The sequence below is a fragment of the Bufo bufo genome, chromosome 1 (genome assembly GCF_905171765.1).
Source record: "Bufo bufo chromosome 1, aBufBuf1.1, whole genome shotgun sequence".
In the NCBI taxonomy this organism is placed as follows: domain Eukaryota; kingdom Metazoa; phylum Chordata; class Amphibia; order Anura; family Bufonidae; genus Bufo; species Bufo bufo.
The window spans coordinates 171,364,247-171,383,207 of NC_053389.1; the positions used below are offsets into that span (position 1 = coordinate 171,364,247).

The window sequence follows — 18,961 nt, forward strand, 5'->3', positions numbered from 1 at the left end:
ACAGTCGTGGCCAAAAGTTTTGAGAATTACATAAATATTGGAAATTGGAAAAGTTGCTGCCTAAGTTTTTATAATAGCAATTTGCATATACTCCAGAATGTTATGAAGAGTGATCAGATGAATTGCATAGTCCTTCTTTGCCATGAAAATTAACTTAATCCCAAAAAAAACTTTCCACTGCATTTCATTGCTGTCATTAAAGGACCTGCTGAGATCATTTCAGTAATTGTCTTGTTAACTCAGGTGAGAATGTTGACGAGCACAAGGCTGGAGATCATTATGTCAGGCTGATTGGGTTAAAATGGCAGACTTGACATGTTAAAAGGAGGGTGATGCTTGAAATCATTGTTCTTCCATTGTTAACCATGGTGACCTGCAAAGAAACGCGTGCAGCCATCATTGCGTTGTATAAAAATGGCTTCACAGGCAAGGATATTGTGGCTACTAAGATTGCACCTCAATCAACAATGTATAGGATCATCAAGAACTTCAAGGAAAGAGGTTCAATTCTTGTTAAGAAGGCTTCAGGGCATCCAAGAAAGTCCAGCAAGTGCCAGCATCGTCTCCTAAAGAGGATTCAGCTGCGGGATCGGAGTGCCACCAGTGCAGAGCTTGCTCAGGAATGGCAGCAGGCAAGTGTGAGCGCATCTGCACGCACAGTGAGGCGAAGACTTTTGGAAGATGGCCTGGTGTCAAGAAGGGCAGCAAAGAAGCCACTTCTCTCCAAAAAAAACATCAGGGACAGATTGATCTTCTGCAGAAAGTATGGTGAATGGACTAATGAGGACTGGGGCAAAGTCATATTCTCCGATGAAGCCTCTTTCCGATTGCTTGGGGCATCTGGAAAAAGGCTTGTCCGGAGAAGAAAAGGTGAGCGCTACAATCAGTCCTGTGTCATGCCAACAGTAAAGCATCCTGAGACCATTCATGTGTGGGGTTGCTTCTCATCCAAGGGAGTGGGCTCACTCACAATTTTGCCCAAAAACACAGACATGAATAAAGAATAGTACCAAAACACCCTCCAACAGCAACTTCTTCCAACAATCCAACAACAGTTTGGTGAACAATGCATTTTCCAGCACGATGGAGCACCGTGCCATAAGGCAAAAGTGATAACTAAGTGGCTCGGGGACCAAAACGTTGATATTTTGGGTCCATGGCCTGGAAACTCCCCAGCTCTTAATCCCATTGAGAACTTGTGGTCAATCCTCAAGAAGCGGGTGGACAAACAAAAACCCACTAATTCTGACAAACTCCAAGAAGTGATTATGAAAGAATGGGTTGCTATCAGTCAGGAATTGGCCCAGAAGTTGATTGAGAGCATGCCCAGTCGAATTGCAGAGGTCCTGAAAAAGAAGGGCCAACACTGCAAATACTGACTCTTTGCATAAATGTCATGTAATTGTCGATAAAAGCCTTTGAAACGTATGAAGTGCGTGTAATTATATTTCACTACATCACAGAAACAACTGAAACAAAGCTCTAAAAGCAGTTTAGCAGCAAACTTTGTGAAAACTAATATTTTTGTCATTCTCAAAACTTTTGGCCACGACTGTAGGTGTGCCTTTTTTGCATTTGAATTTGTCAGAAATAGGGGAAGAAAATGATAAATGAGAAGGGCCTGCTGGCCTGTCCCCTTCCCCGCCCCGCCCCACCCCTTTTTTTAGACCTGGTGTGAGCTGGAAAAATCGCATATTAAAGCGCAAATAACCTTTGCGCCGCAATCTGCGCTAGATATATGGCAGAAAACTGGCATATATCTGATAGTAAATTAACCCCTTAGTGAATATGAACCTATCTAACTGAAAAACAACCACCAGATGTCAGACTAATAAAAATACACCTAGTCTAAATCATCAACGGCTGTGCAACTTTTAATAAATACTTGGCAAAAGAAAGACACATGAATGAAATACACCAGTCTAATTTTACCCTAAAAACAGGCGGGGCCAATGTCCTGGCCTCTGCCACTCGCAAGTGATGACGACAGCGTAAAAACACTTGTGCCAGGGTGTCACGGTTGAAGTTAGCAGATAGCTGGAACATATAAATAAACAAGCGACTGGCTTGATCCCAAACTAAGGAGCTTATAGGTGAGCCCTATAAAACCCTAAGAGCTCTCCCTGACTGCTATGCACATGCAAGGGTCTGTATGGTAGACGATTGCATGCCCGCGTACCTAATCCTGTGTGACACCTGAAAACCCTATAACAGTGAGGGGACACGACCACCAGCTCCCTGCACTTAATACGGACGGAGTCAGGGTCACCTAGAATCAAGCCAGCAAGGAAACACAATAAAGTAAAAGACTTATCTGAACAAACAGCAGAAGCAGCCTCCAGCAGTGAACACCTCATCCAGGAAGTAGTATAAACCGCAAAGTGAGGCAGTATGGGAGGGATTATAAAGGAAGACGATTAGTGAAATAAGTGACACCTGGCAGAAGGAAAGGAGATGAAAAAGTGAAACCAAAACAAAGAACATCATACAAGAGGTAGAGAAGAACGTCTGCCAGATCTTCTCACAGAACTGGCGGTGACACAGGGGCGTCGTTAAGTTAAAGCATTTGGGGCATGGGCCCCTGATGTTTTGTCCCAGGCCCCGGAATGTCCTGCCTGCCTGTTAGATATAACTGTATTGCCATCCTCAGGACGGCAATACAATTGAATCTAATGCCCTGCAAGAGCTGAAGGACCTGTGATGACATCACAGTCCATGTGATCAGTTCTAAATGCAGTAGCTGAAAAGGACCTGCGAAGATGTCACCATCATGTGACCAGTGCAGGAGAGGACGGCTCAGCAATGAAGAGAAGTCATTGGAAGAAGCTGTGGTGAGGTCTGCTACATGAGGAGAGGTAAGTGAAGGGAGAGGCAGAACAATGCTGGGAGTGTATGTTAGGGCTCAAGGGAGGGATGTTATTTACATGGGACAGTGTGTTGGAGGTGGCTGGGGCAGGGTGATGGTATTTACATGGGACTATATGTTGAAGGCGGCTGTGGGAGGTTGTGATGTTGTTTACATAGGACTGAATGTTGAGGGGTAATGCTATTTACTTTGGTATGCATGTTGAAGGTGGCTGGTGAGGGGGCGATTTTATTTACATGGGACTGAATATTGAGGGGGTGATGTTATTTACATGGGACTGTATGTTGAAGGCGGCTAGGGAGGGGGTAATGTTATTTATGTGGGACTGTATATTGGAGGGGGCAGGAGACATGGTGTGATGTTATTTACATGGGACTGTATTTTGACGGGGCTGTAGATAGAGAGGGATGGTATTTACATGGGACTCTATGGCGGAGGAGGGAAATAATGTTATTTACATGGGACTGTATAGTGGAGGGGCTGAGGAATTATAATTTCTGAGGACAGTAAACGGAGGAATATTTGTCGACTTTTGAGACCCTAGCAACGCCCCTGGTTTGTGAAACAAACTATCGTTGCATGGATGTTTAAAAAGTTGCAAAAAGGAGTGTTATGACTTTTTTTTACTACAAAAACTAGTGTAGCGATTTTAGTAAGTATCCCCTATTACATCTATCACTGAACAATTTCCATTCCGTTGTTAAAAGGGTTTTCTGCTTTCATTAAAAGAAAATTCATTATACACTCACCTAAAGAATTATTAGGAACACCATACTAATACGGTGTTGGACCCCCTTTTGCCTTTAGAACTGCCTTAATTCTACGTGGCATTGATTCAACAAGGTGCTGATAGCATTCTTTAGAAATGTTGGCCCATATTGATAGGATAGCATCTTGCAGTTGGAGATTTGAGGGATGCACATCCAGGGCACGAAGCTCCCGTTCCACCACATCCCAAAGATGCTCTATTGGGTTGAGATCCGGTGACTGTGGGGGCCATTTTAGCACAGTGAACTCATTGTCATGTTCAAGAAACCAATTTGAAATGATTCGAGCTTTGTGACATGGTGCATTATCCTGCTGGAAGTAGCCATCAGAGGATGGATACATGTTCTCATTCTGTTTACGCCAAATTCGGACTCTACCATTTGAATGTCTCAACAGAAATCGAGACTCATCAGACCAGGCAACATTTTTCCAGTCTTCAACAGTCCAATTTTGGTGAGCTCGTGCAAATTGTAGCCTCTTTTTCCTATTTGTAGTGGAGATGAGTGGTACCCGGTGGGGTCTTCTGCTGTTGTAGCCCATCCGCCTCAAGGTTGTGCGTGTTGTGGCTTCACAAATGCTTTGCTGCATACCTCGGTTTTAACGAGTGGTTATTTCAGTCAACATTGCTCTTCTATCAGCTTGAATCAGTCGGCCCATTCTCCTCTGACCTCTAGCATCCACAAAGCATTTTTGCCCACAGGACTGCCGCATACTAGATGTTTTTCCCTTTTCACACCATTCTTTGTAAACCCTAGAAATGGTTGTGGGTGAAAATCCCAGTAACTGAGCAGATTGTGAAATACTCAGACTGGCCCGTCTGGCACCAACAACCATGCCATGCTTAAATCACCTTTCTTTCCCATTCTGACATTCAGTTTGGATTAGTCTTCTACCTAGTTTTCTCCCTAGAAGAGAACTGCCAATCCTTAGCAGATGGGTGAGAGAGCAGGAGATTATGAATAACTCTGACTCTTCTCAAGCAGATTTGTGTCACGTTACTAGTGGAATACTACTGGAATCCAATGGCAGGGACAAGGCATGAACACAAGAAGCAGCAGAGTCTTGAACAGGAGGTAGCAGGATAGAAGGATGAAGCAGAGCCAGGCAGGCGAAGCCGTTACCAGTAGCAACGATGCAGGATTGAAGGATGAAGCAGAGCCAAGGTCAGACGAGCAATGGGTCAGGGCAGGCGGCACAGGAATGTAGTCAGGCAATCCGAGTCGGCAACAGGAGGTAGCAGGGTAAATCGCAAGGAGGAGGAACAAACCGGAGAGCAAGATCCAAGCAAGAGGACTGCACAAGCAGGAGCTCAAACACAATACTCAAGCAATTAGTACTAGGCTTGAGAGGTTTAAATGTGAAACAGGAAGTAAGATGACACCCAGCTGAGACACAATCCACCATCTTAACTAAGGGAAAACTTGAGGGCAAGACAATCTGAACTAAACAGACATAGCAGGATGATTCCTGACATTACTCCCACCTCAACAGCGGCCTCTGGACGAGACCTAACTCGATCTCCCAGGATGTCTTTGATGAAACAGTTTGATCAGTCGAAGGAGCATTATTGTTACTCACAGGTTCCTAAGAATTATCTTCAGACCCATAACCCTGCCACTTAATGAGGTATTGTAGGTGGTTCCTGAAAATTCTAGAGTCCGAGATTTTCTCTACAACCAGGGCCGGCCTTTGGGGTGTGCGAGCTGTGCGGCCGCACAGGGCGCCATGGCAACAGGGGCGCCCGGCGGCCGACACAGCTCGCAGTTGGTCACTCTCTACTCTCTCTTACACAGGCTACAGCAGCCAGCCGGCCCGACCCGAGATTGTGTTAGCGGTGAGGAGACTAGGTGAGCCTGGGCCTGGTGAGTGGCGAGCTGAGGCTGAGCCGCTGGTTCTGGAGCGTGGAGGAGTAGCTTAGGGGCGCAGGCGCAGCGTCCAAGTGCTGCAGCCTGCGCCTTCACAGAGACTAGCCGCGGAATGATCCGCCGCTCAATGTGTGACTGTGGCCGGACCGGCGGTGCGCCTCTGCAGACAGGTGGGAGGGAGCAGTCGCAGAAGACAGACAGTGTCAGTGAGTACCTACCTGGCTGTTCTTATTGTGTTTTTTTTTTTAAACCAAATATCTTGAAAGACTTTCATTAAATGGGGGCAGGGTCTAATTAAGGGGGGCAGCCGGGCAGGACTACTGGATAAGGGTGACAGTCACTGGGCATGATTAAGGGGGCAGGGGACTGGATAAGGCCTAAGGGTGACACTGGGTATGATTAAGGGGCAGGGGACTGGATAAGGCCTAAGGGTGACACTGGGTATGATTAAGGGGCAGGGGAGTGGCTTTGGTTGACACTGGGTATGATTAAGGTGGGTAGGGGACTTGGTAAAGGTGACAGGGTATGATTAAGGCTCTTAATCATACCCAGTGTCACCCAGAGCCAGTCCCCTGCCCCCCTTAATAATACCCTGTCACCTTTACCCAGTCCCCTGCCATTCTTAATCATACCCAGTGTCAACCAAAACCAGTCCCCTGCCCCTTAATCATACCCAATGTCTGTCACCCCCCCTTATCCAGTCCCATGCCCACTCAATTAGACCCTTCACCCCCTAATCATACCCAGTGTCACCCATATAGCCAGTCCCCTGCGGCTTAATCATACCCAGTGTCACCCTTAGACCTTTTCCAGTCCCCTGCCCCCTTAATCATACCGCAGTGTCTGTCACCCTTATCCAGTAGTCCCCTGCCCGGCTGCCCCCCTTAATTAGACCCTGCGGCAGGGGACTGGCTATGTGGGTGACACTGAGTATGATTAGGGGGTGAAGGGTCTAATTGAGGGGGCAGGGGACTGGATAAGGTGGGTGACAGACACTGGGTATGATTAAGGGGGGCAGGGGACTGGGCAAAGGTGACAGGGTATGATTAAGGGGGGCAGGGGACTGGCTATGGATGACACTGGGTATGATTAAGAAAGGCAGGGGACTGAGTAAGGGTGACAGGGTATGATTAAGGGGGCAGGGGACTGGCTCTGGTTGACACTGGGTATGATTAAGGGGGGCAGGGGACTGATTAAGGGGTGCAAATGGTTGATGAAGGGGTGCAGCCTGGGGATTGATGAAGGGGACAGGGTCTGATGAATAGAGGCAGTATATGTTGAAGGGGGGCCAGTGTCTGATGAAGGGGGCAGGGGTTTTATTGAAGGAGTGGCCAAGGGTTTTGGTGAAGGGGGTGAAGGCGGCATATGGTGTGCCTGAAATTGTCTAGAGGGGGCCAAACAAAGACTTGAGTTGAAGAAATGAGGGAGCGGCTATACATGCTTAGTGTTGAAAAATGGTTAAATATAGTGTACTGACAACATTGCTCTTGTTTCTACAATACATAAACTGACCTTGTGGATTATACTATTAAAGTGGCACTGTCACTGTCTGGGAAACTGTTTGTTACAAAGATTGTTTTCCTCTTTGTGTATGTTTAGGTGAAACGGTGGGGGGGGGGGGGGGGGGGGGCGCCACAAGATTATCTCGCACAGGGCGCCTGAACACCTAAGGCCGGCCCTGTCTACAACAAAGTGTTCTTGCCCATCTATCTCCACCGCATCGGGAGGAGGAGGGAGATGTTCCAGAAAAGGGTTGGGCACGGCAGGCTTTAATAGAGAAACATGAAAAAGAGGTTGAATCTTCATAGATCGTGGGAGTTTGAGCAGAATAGCTACTGGACTAATTATCCCGATAATCTCAAAAGGCCCAAAAAACTTCTGTCCTAGTTTTGGTGAAGGAACCTTAAGTTTCAAATTTCTGGTGGAAAGCCATACTTTATCCCCCACTTTAAAAATTGGTGCTGGTCTACGAAATTTATCTGCCACCTTCTTGTAATTTTTTTTGAGCCCTCTCTAATGTTCCTTTTAGTAGTTCTAAATTTTGCTGTAATGCAGAGATCCTTTCCTTTCCTTTGGGAGCTATTGTAAGAGAACCCAGCCACAGAAAGACAGGAAGCAGATCGACCCAATCATCTTGTAAATGGCAGATATAGCACCGAAAATACTGTTCCAGAGTCTGATTTGTGCGTTTAGTTTGTCCATTAGATTGTGGGTGAAAGGTGGTTAATAGATTAATATCACTCTCAAGTGCTGTGCAAAAACTAAGCCCAAATTTTGATGTAAACTGCACCCCACGATCAGAGATAACCTCATCAGGAACTCCATGAAAACAAAACACATTCTGAACTACAAGGTCAGCAGTATCTTTAGCAGAGGGTAGGCCGGTACATGGAATAAAATGTGCAGCCTTGGTGAGCCGGTCAACTACTACCAAAATTGTGTTTTTTCCTTTAGAGGTAGGTAGATCTACAATAAAGTCCATGGAAATAGAACCCCAGGGACGAGAGGGGACCGGCAAAGGCTGTAATAAACCCATGGGTGAAGAACGTGGAGTCTTGCATTTAGCACAAACGTCACATGACATGACATATTTCTTTACATCCTGTTGATAATTGGGCCACCAAAAGAAATAGGATAAAAATTCCTGTGTCTTCTGCACTCCTTTGTGACCTATGATCTTGGAATCATGGACTCATTTTAGAATTTTTAGTCTTATTGCTAGCTGCTGCCCATGGGTCCACACCTTGTTCTTAAGCACCAAATGCACATCATCAGGTGGTCGAGACAGCAAGGAGTCGGTGTCATAGGCCTCTTTTATTTCTTCAAGCAAGTCCTTATTATGGATTACTCCCACAAAATTAGACTCAGGAACAATGGTCTTGGGCGGAATCGTAGAAAAATTTTAGATAAAGCATCTGCCTTGCCGTTATGGGAACCGGGCCTGTACGAGATTATGACGTTGAATTGATTGAGGAAGAGACTCCAACGAGCTTGGCGAGGGGATAGACATTTGGCAGATCTAACGAATTCCAAATTACGGTGATCAGTCAGAACTATTATTTGCTGTGAGGTTCCTTGAAAATGATGTCTCCATTCCTTAAAAGCTGCAATAATCGCTAACAGTTCTTTATTCCCCACATCATAATTCTTCTCAGCAGGGGATAAACGTTGGAGAAAAAAGCGCACGGATGCAATAAACCCTTGTCTCCCGTTCTCTGAGACAGAATAGCCCCTATAGCACAGTCTGAAGCATCTACTTCCACAATGAAGGCGAGTTCTGGGTCGGGATGAACTAATACAGGGGCTGTAGTGAACTTGGACTTTAGGAGACAAAAGGATTTCTGTGCTTGGGGAGACCAGACTAAAGCATTTTTTTTTCTTAGTCAACTGTGTAATAGGAGTAATTATTTCTGAGAAATTAATGAAGCGTCTATAAAAATTTACAAAACCTATAAAACGTTGAACATCTTTTATGCTCCTGGGGGGTAGGCCAGTCCACTATTGCTTTAATCTTTGGTCCATGTGTAGACCATAAGGTGAAATTATATAGCCAATGAATTGGATCTCAGTCTGGTGAAATTCACATTTTTCAATCTTAATGCAAAGTTGATACTTTCTTAGACGTTCCAAAATGAGTCTCACATGTCTCTGATTTTCTTCCATAGAGTGAGAGAAGATCAAGATATCGCCCAAATAGATGACTACGAACTTGTCCAGAAGATCTCTGAAGATATCATTGACGAGATGTTGAAAAGTGGCCGGGGCATTGCAAAGACCAAAAGGCATAACAAGATATTCGAAATGTCCGTAACGTGACCTATAAGCTGTTTTCCATTTATCTCCAGATCTGATACGGACCAAGTTATAGGCGCCTAGCAGGTCTAACTTGGTAAAAATTTTTGCATGTTGCACTCTCTCCAAAAGCTCGGCGATTAATGGTAAAGGATAACGTTTTTTTAATTGTAATTGTGTTAAGTTATTGGTAATCAATGCAAGGTCTTAGAGAACCGTCCTTCTTCTTAGCAAAGAATATGGGAGACCCCGCCGGTGAGGAAGATGGGCAGATAAACCCCTAAGCCCGATTTTCTTCTATGTAGTCTTTGAGGGCTTTTAGTTCAGGGCCTGCCAAAGTGTAGATATTTCCAAAAGGTATAGATGCACCAGGAAGAAATTATATAGGACCATTGTAGGGTCGGTGTGGGGGGAGCTTGTCCGCATTTTGTTTATCGCAAACATCCGCAAATTCATTGTATACAGAGGGTAACTCTATTATCTTATTATCTTGAGCTGGATTTTCTGAACCTTGTTCAGACTGAGCTGTCGAGAAAACATCCTCCGCTGGGAAGCTTATTTCTTTGGTTTCCCAGTTGATAACAGGGTTCTGTGCTTGCAACCAGGGTAGGCCTAGAATGACAGGGAAATGTGGAGAAGAGATCAATAGAAACTATAGGACTTCACGGTGATGGGGTGTTATAATGATTTCAAGTGGTTCCATCTCTTGATCCACTGGCCCTGAGCTCAGTGGAGATCCATCTACGGTCTCCATTACCACAAGTTTTTTCTGAAATTTAACCCCATGCCTTTGAGCAAAAGAAAGGTCTATGAAATTGCCACTAGCCCCGGAGTCTACCATAGCAGAGGTGGATATCCACTGAGAGTTAATCAGGAACTTAATGGGAAGGAAGCAATGGGAGTCTTTATTCTCTTTCATGATATGATGAGCCACCGATGAAATGGAATGGATAACTGCTTTCTCAGATAATTCTGTTTTAGAAGCAATTAATTCTCCATCTAAAAAGTCAGGATCTGTAATAGCTGCCACCAACCTCTGTGGAAGGCTAGGGCAGTTGATAAGGAAGTGGTCAGACTTTCCACAGTAAAAGCATAGACTTTCCTGAAGCCTGTGCTCTCTTCGATCAACGCTTTCACATCTTAGTATGGAATCTACTTGCATAGGCTCACTTCCTGATTCTTTGTAAATTTTTCCTTGGGGTTCCTTAGAAATTGAGACAGGGAAAGAGGGGGACTGCTTAGTATCATAATTCAAGGTAGCCCATCTCTCTTGTCGTCATTCAGACAGTCAGGTATCGGTACGAATGCAATGGTTAATAAAGGGATCCAAACCTAAAGGGGCCTCTGCACGGGCAAGTTCATCTTTTAATGCGCTGCATAGTCCTTTCCTAAAAAAAGACATTTTCGCTGCGTCGTTCCAATCGGTGTCGACAGCCCACCTCTTGAACTCCATTGCATACTCTGTGACAGGGCGTCTGCCCTGGAGCAATGCTAGTAATGCTGCTTCAGCTGTAGCACCTCGATTGGGATCATCAAACGTTTGACTCATAGCATCGATAAAGTCCTCTAAGTGATTTAACCGGGTGTCTTGAGTCTCAATCAACGGACCAGCCCAGGCAATGGCTTTATGTGTCAGCAGCATAATAATACATAGGACTTTAGATCTATCAGTAGGAAACTGAGATGAATTTGCATCAAAGTATAACCTACATTGATTAAGGAACCCCCGGAATTTGTTGCAGTCTCTGCCAAATCTGAATGGTGGTAACTTGGGGTCATTGCAGGCACTGTAGCGGGTGGTACAGAAACTTGATTCTCCAAGTGGACTATCCGGTCGGATAATGTCTGCACAGTACCACATAGCTGGTGAATCATTTGTCCATAAATTTGGATGTTGTGGGAAGTCTGTCATTCAAAGGCGTTATATTAAGTCTGCATCTCGGTGCGCATATTAGCCATAGCAGTCTGCAGCTGCTTAATACAAACCTCTGAACTCCCAGTCCCGGCGGACTTCTTTTTAGGCTTGAGTATTATGTCACGATACTAGTGGAATACTGCTGGAATCCAATGGCAGGGACAAGGCCTGAACACAGGAAGCACCGGAGTCTTGAACAGGAGGTAGCAGGATAGAAGGATGAAGCAAAGCCAGGCAGGCGGAGCCATTAACAGTAGCAACGATGCAGGATTGAAGGATGAAGCATAGTCGAGGTCAGACGAGCAATGGTTCAGAGCAGGCGGCACAGGAACGTAGTCAGGCAATCCGGGTCAGCAACAGGAGGTAGCAGGGTAAACCGCAAGCAGGAGGAACTAACCGGAGAGCAAGTTCCAAGCGAGAGGACTGCACAAGACTTCTATTAGGACGGAAATCAAACGGACTGCCTTTTAAAGGCTTCCGTTTTGCATTCTGTCTGAGCATTCCGTTATTTTCCGTTATAACCATGTGTTAACGGAAAGCCATAACGGAATGCCTAACGCTAGTGTGACCCCACCTTTAATCAGCTAGAGATTTTACCCATGTGCACCTAAAACCTACACAGAACGAACACTTCTCACAGATAGGGGATTCTGTGTTATTGAATCCAGTTTAGCTATTCCCACAAAAATTAGGCCACTTTCCCACGGGCATGTGCGCCCCGTTGCCGTATTGCGGATCGCATTTGCGGATCCTCAATACACGGGTGCCATTCCGTGGGCATTCTGCATCACGGATGCGGACCCATTCATTTCAATAGGTTCGCAAATCCGGAGATGCGGACTGGTGCGGAACGGAAGCACGGAACGGAACCCTACGTTTCGTCCCGTAAAAAGATAGAACATGTCCTATCTTTTTGCGGAACGGCAGGATCGCGCGGACCCATTCAAGTGAATGGGTCCGCGATCCGCTGCGGCTGCCCCACGGACTGTGCTTGTGCATTTGCGGGCCGCAGCACGACCACGGTGCGCACACGCCCTTGGGAAAGAGGCCTTAAGGGGATGCTCTGACTGAGCCGATTTGTTCTTTCTCCTACTCTAAGACTAGGGCTACACTGCGACAAATGTCGTACAACTACACTGCAACATGGGTCGTGCGACATTTGTGTCGCAGTAATGTCACGTGACATATTTTATAATAGTAGCCTATAGTGTCGCATTGCGACATGGTACATGCTGCGACTGCGACACGACAGTCGCACAAAAATCTATCTTGTCCGTATATCTGCATGTCCATTCCGCAAAAAAATAGAACATGCCCTATTTTGTCCATTTTGCGGACAAGTATAGGATATTTCTGCAGGAGCCAAAAATAAATGGTGGCATGCCCTCGGGCGGAATCTATGTTTTGCGGATCCGCGATTTGCGGACCGCAAAACACTTAGGGTCGTGTGCTTGAGCCCTAAGTGAGATCAGACCTGGACCTGCGACTTCAAATTTTGCAGAAAAGTTGCATCCTACGCCAGGCAGCCCCTGAGTGCGATTAGACAACATAGTGGATTAGCCTGTCAGTATTTTGCATAATATTTATAAAGAGGCGCACAGCAGGTGAGGTGTTGAATTAGGCGATGCATCTTATTCGTTAGGGCGCAGGTACATGGTGTGCAATTAGACTACTCGTTGGTCGGCTCACAAATTAGGTGCAAAAGTACAACAAAATAGTTGCAGATTAGATAAAAAGTCGCAGCCATATGCATAGTCCCAACCGCCCCTTTACACAATTACTCAGTATGTTTGTAAAAAATCGCATATCTACCCGTCGATGCGACCATTTTAATAAAATGATCCCAGGCCCCCATACATCACTGACAAACAAAACTATGCCACCATTGAATGGATGTATAGCAACCAATCAGATTCACCCTTACATTTTTAGAGGTCCTTTGGAAAATGAAAGGTAGAATCTGATTGGTTGCTATGGGTAACTAAGCCAGTTTTCATTTACACAAGTTTGATAAATCTCCCCAATAGAAATTAGTCCAAATTTGAGACTAATTCTGGTGGAAAAAAGGTGCAAATACATAAATCAGTCTAAGGGTCCATTCAGACGTCCGTAGTCTTTTGCAGTCCACATATTACGGACCGAAAAACACTAACGCCCCACTTCGCCGGCACTTAATAGAGGATTTCTATTCTTGTCCGCAGTTGCTGCTATTTTTTTCCGGAGCCGCGGACCTGAAGTTCGGGGCCACGGACTGGAAATTCGGATGCGGACAGCACACTGTGTGCTGTCCTCATCTTTTCCGGCCCCATTGAAAATAAACTGCGGAACGGATCCGGACCCATTCTACGGACGTCTGAATGGACCCTAAAACATACACGCTAACCAAATCATGCCCCCTAATACAAAAAAGACAGAAAAAAGCCAGGAAAAATGCAACTAAGAAATAAAGACTGCCCAAAACACTCAAAATTAGACCTAAAGGCACAAACAATGATGATAATTGACACCTATTGTGTGGCTTTTAATAAATTTGCCACTGATTATAGTATAGCAGACTCCTGAAAAGCTGACTTTAAAAAGTTCACTCAAAAGTCTCCCCCAGTGACCAGATGTAGATTCTACAACGCTTTGCACACTCAGGTGGAAATTTTAAAAGGGTTATTCCAGTTATGTAAAGTTTTCCCCTATCCTGGGGGATAACTATTGGGTCCCAGTGGTAGGATCCCCAACAATCTAATACCATAACCTGTGGTGATCTCCCCAAAATGAACGGTTAAGTGGCCGTTCGGGCATGCACATGGCGGCTCCATTCATTTCTACTCCCATATAAGTAAGGGGAGAGGCTGTGTGCATGCCCTTCTGGGCACTCTGTTCATTTAAGGGGGCTGCACAGGGTATGGGATCCCCATTCTCGTGATCGGTTGGGGTCTCAGTGGTAGGACCCCCACCAATCTAATATTTATCCCTTGTCCTGTGGATAGGGGATAACTTTACATAAGCAGAATACCCTTTTAAAGGAGTAAGACATAATTCTGCACACTTCACATGGGCAGCCTAAAGGCTGTATTACACTGCCCGATTTTTCGGCAGATAATCGCTAACGAGCGTTCGCATGATCATCTTGCAGTGTAATACTGCCACTGATTGCCTGATGAACGAGCAAACTCTTAAAAATCACAGTTTGCTGGCGGCAGATCGTGCTGTTTAATTCCGACCTGCCAATGGCAAACCACTAGACAGTATGGGGACAAGCGATGGTATAACGATTGCTTCTCCTGATGCTGCGGAGGAGATCGCTGCATATAAAAGCAGTGGTCTCCTCCACTAGCTAGCAGGCTATTGCCGGGAAGGAACGCTTCCCTCCTGTCAATGGCTTGCTCAATCACCCTGTGTAATTCAAGCTTTAAACTTCTGGGCTTTAAAATATGATACTATTTGGCTCACCACCTAGTGTCAGTGCTGACAAAAACAGCTGTGTACAATGATTGTATTGTATTCTAATATTATGTCATTGCCCCTTCTCAGGCACTGCTTATCTCCCAATCTCACGAGCCTGGATGTGAACCCTGTATGGAGGACACTGATCCCTTCCCTTACAGGCTCATAGCCAATACCACATCACAGCATCTTCCACCTGCTGCTCAAGATATTCCTGTTACAGAGGTGAGCAAAGTCTGCCCAATGTAATCTGTGATTTAATGAATCAGTGGATAAAGGATATAAAAGAAGGAAACGTCAGCAGAGTCCGTCTCCAGATAGTGCCCCCAACCTTTGCAGATAAATTGGTTGGTTCACATTATCACTGTAAGATATTTACTTGACCCCGTTGGACATTCAATACAAGTTGTAAAGCTTGCTGAATGGAAGCAGCGTATGTGCCTTTTACCCGTTTCTTGCCCGGTGTTTGGGCAGAAAGTGAACAGGCATCCGGCAAAGCTGTAGTGTTCCTAAGGTATACCTCCACGTCATTGTACTGAATTTATACAGTGTAAATGTTTTGCGTGTACTGATCTTGTGTTACATCTTACACCGCAACTCTGTTTGTGACTGGTATATGACATGAAGTGACTAAAGATTAAAAAAAGAAAGTATGTGTAAAATCCTTAAAATCTCTATGCAGGTTTGAACTGAAACTGAACTGAGTTTCTCTTAGAGAATAAAAGGAGCAGAATATTCACCCGTACCTTTAAATCATCACCGTAGAATTGGACCATGGAGACATCGGCCACCAACAAAATTTCCACAAAACGTTCTTCAGACACAAACCTCCTGTGTCGGTGGTGCTCAATTGTAACATCTTGCGAGGAAAAATCACTTCTCCAGTTGTTGGCAGATACCTGCAAGATGCTCTGTTGCCTCTCTGCATCTACCCTCTTCTGTTTTTCTGATGGGCTGTCTTTTACTCTTCTACTGCCCTGTTGTCTCTGTTTAGAAGTGATAACGTCTTCTTTGTGGTCATCAGATTTCCTGCCCACTCTATGAGCTTTTATTACAAGGTGTTGACCAAGTGTCTCGTTACCTGTCCATTCATTTATGGGCTGGATAACGAACCTTTCGCTGCCTTTTAGGAAAGCCCCCTGAATACCTTTACATACACTGAAGGCGGCTAACGGTTCCTGGCTGGAGTAGAAGCAGTTCCTAATGCTGGATGTCCTTTCATCCTCAACATTGCCTCTGCCTAAGTGTCTGATGAGAAGACCCGGGGCAAGGAACTCATCATCTGGAGAAAGATGGAATGACATTTGCTCACCTACAGCAGAGAAACTCAAGGTGACCTTTCCATCATGACCAGGAATGAGCACTGGGGTTGTCACTTCTCCATGGGGCAATGAATGGCTGCCAAGAAACCATAGGACCAAAATCAGCCTAGATCCCTGGAGACACAAGGCAACCATAGCGGCAATGTCCTGTGGGATGTATCAGTCTGACAGGTGTCAATGACTCCAAGTGGGACTGCAAGATGGATAACTGTGATAAGTATATGAAACTATACGGATTGTGCAATAAATAACTAAGCATGTAAGCTGCAGCGTCTCCAGGAGTGAGAATATGCCAGAGTTTCCCTAAAACTTCTGCATACGTTAATCATTTACAAATGAAACCTTCTAGCACCCCATGCAGAATATATGACTGCAGCGTTAGGATTCCAAGCTGAAGGTAATGTAATAAAAGGTGACATGTGGCTCCAATTGTGGGAAATAGCGAGTGGACGTCATCCAGACAGATCCATTTCAAGCTGGACTGAAGAGATATGAGGGGTTCTTATCCGTAGTGCACCCCCAAAAAGCAGCGGTCTGATAGAAGCGAGGGGCAGAGTTGTGTGTTCAGAGGGAATCTCCTTGTCCTGTATCTGCTATTCCACCCCTTGTCTCCTTTCCTTCTATTCCCAGAAATAGTTGGAGCACCAGAGCTGCTGGGGAGAGATCCCGGTATATATACACACACTGAGCTCCCTCCACCCCCCAAGAGGTTTATTTTTGATCTTTAGCTCCTCTGTCCCTCCCTCCTCTCCTCCTTGTCATACAGGAGAAGGAGGGGAGACATGGAGGCAAAAAAGAGAGGATCATTGAGCCACTTAACTCTTTCCTTGACACGTCAGGTTCCCATAAGATGAGTGTGTGCCCGGTCTATCTTTGGATCAGGTGTTGGCGTAAGATCCTAGTGTCCAAGTTATGCACTTCTCATCAGCAAAGGGTTAATCAGGGACAGTGAACCGAAGGCAATTAGGTCTGCGTCCCAACATGTGTATCCTCCAGTCTCAGTGATCAGCACAGTCTGTTTCCTGCGGAGAGGCTTTTCATGACATATGAAGGGTTAATGTCTGCATGACAGAGCTGCAGTTCATTTGCAGGGAATCAATGAGTTGCACATTTGTCTATAACAACTAATGTAACTTTTATTCCAGGGACTGAAGTAAGGCGTCGGCCAAAGTCGCCTTGATTATGTAGGAATGACGATGGATAATTAACTGTTATTTTTCCAGATCGTGAGTGAATAATTGAGAAGTCATGAGTCTTGGGTTCTTGATGCTGGGTAGCACCAACGCTGGCAGCTCTGTTATACTGAGGATAGTCAATCATTTATCTTCTAGCACTGATGCCCTGGAGTACAGTAAATCTAAAGTAAAGGTGCACACTGCCAAAGGATCCAGGTTCCTTGCTCTGCCATCAGTAACAGGGGCTGTGCCTGGGAGTTCAGCTTTGGAGATAAGATAGGACATCATTTCCATCTCCAAGGACAACTAAAGCCTGTATTACACAGGCCGACTGAGCAAGCGATTGGCAGGAAGGAAAAGTTCCCTCCGGTCAATCGCCTGCTAACTAGTGGAGGAGACCTCTGCTATTACATGTAGCAATCTCCTCCGCAGCATGGGGAGAAGCGGTCGCTATGCCATTGCTTGTCCCCGTGGTGTCTAGTGGTTTGCTGGTGGCAGATTGTCATTAGACAGCACAATCTGCATGCTTAAAATCAGAATTGCCCGATGAATTATCGTTTGCTCGTTCATCGGGCAATCAGCGGCAGTATTTACACTGCAAGATGATCACTATCGGCCAGTGTTATACAGCCCTTAGGCTGCTTTCACACAGTTGATGTCTGGTCAGTGATTTCCATCAGTGATTGTGATCCAAAATCAGGATTGGTATAATAGACCGATTTGCACCTGTTCTGTGTTTTGGACCCGCACCTGGTTTTGGCTGACAACCAATGATCATTGATCAACCCTGACTATATAAAGCGCCCTTACCCATCATCCCGCCAGGACTGTACCAATACTCAGGTAGCAATCACAACTTTCTATTTAATCCCTGATCTTCCATCCCAAGTCTCTGAGGTGAACCTTTGAACCTTATGGGCCATCAATTTGGTACTGCATCTGTGACAGGTGCAGTTTATTTCTTAGCAGTGAATTATTACAGACTCTTGTGACACAGACTTAATTAACCTATTATAATTTCTTCATACTGTTCTATTGCATGATGATGATAAGTCGCAGTTAAATGCTACGTAACACTGAGGGTGTGGACATACTGGGTCACTGAACTGATTTGACCTAGGGCATCAACTAAGGGTGACCTCACACATTGCAGAATTTTCCACAACAAAATCCACAACATAAAGACATCTCCTATGCTAACCTATGGGGATGAAAAGAGTCAATACCTGCGTTCTATTCCACTGTGGAATAATAATTCAGCGGAACTGAACACAAATAATGTTTTGTTGGGGATTTCCTATAGCAGGATGGAGATGTAATCCGAAATATACCTCACAAACTAATACCCATCCTATTCTGCTGCAGAAAAATCCACAGCATAATCCACAACAAAATATGCAGCTCTGTAAGATCCACACCTGTGTATTTTGTTGTGGAAAATTATGCAATGTGTGAAGGCACCCATAATGTTCCCTTGGTTGTCAGCCTGTCATCACTATACAGAGATATGGCTGCTACCTCTTGGAGTAGTCTTGTTCAGTGACAGCTGAGCCAGTTGGGTCAAGAGAGACCAATGTGTGCCACCAAGCGGACAGGCAAAAGCATGGTCAGTGGGACAAGTCAACGTCAGGACAGGCAGTGCAGTATGGTAGTCAGTCAATGGGTCAAGGCAGGCGTTACAGGGTAAATCAAGTAATCAGGCAGAGGTCAAGCATTGTAGGTCAGAACAATAATATACTTCATCTTCGCAGGAGTAAAAAAGCTAGGAACCTATAGCTCAGGCACCTTTCCATAGGGGAAGATGCCATATAAACTCCACA

The 18,961-nt window shown here is 45.3% G+C and overlaps 1 protein-coding gene across 1 annotated transcript in view; it reads right to left on the minus strand.

Moving 5' to 3' along the window:
- The window catches only part of ADAMTS8 (ADAM metallopeptidase with thrombospondin type 1 motif 8), a 43,129-nt gene extending 26,484 nt beyond the window's left edge, over nt 1-16,645 (minus strand). The window contains exon 1 of the mRNA XM_040432149.1: nt 15,391-16,645. Coding sequence (XP_040288083.1) covers nt 15,391-16,101 — 711 coding nt within the window. The 5' untranslated portion in view covers nt 16,102-16,645. The remainder of the gene's footprint in view (nt 1-15,390) is intronic.
- Nucleotides 16,646-18,961: the final 2,316 nt, after the last annotated feature.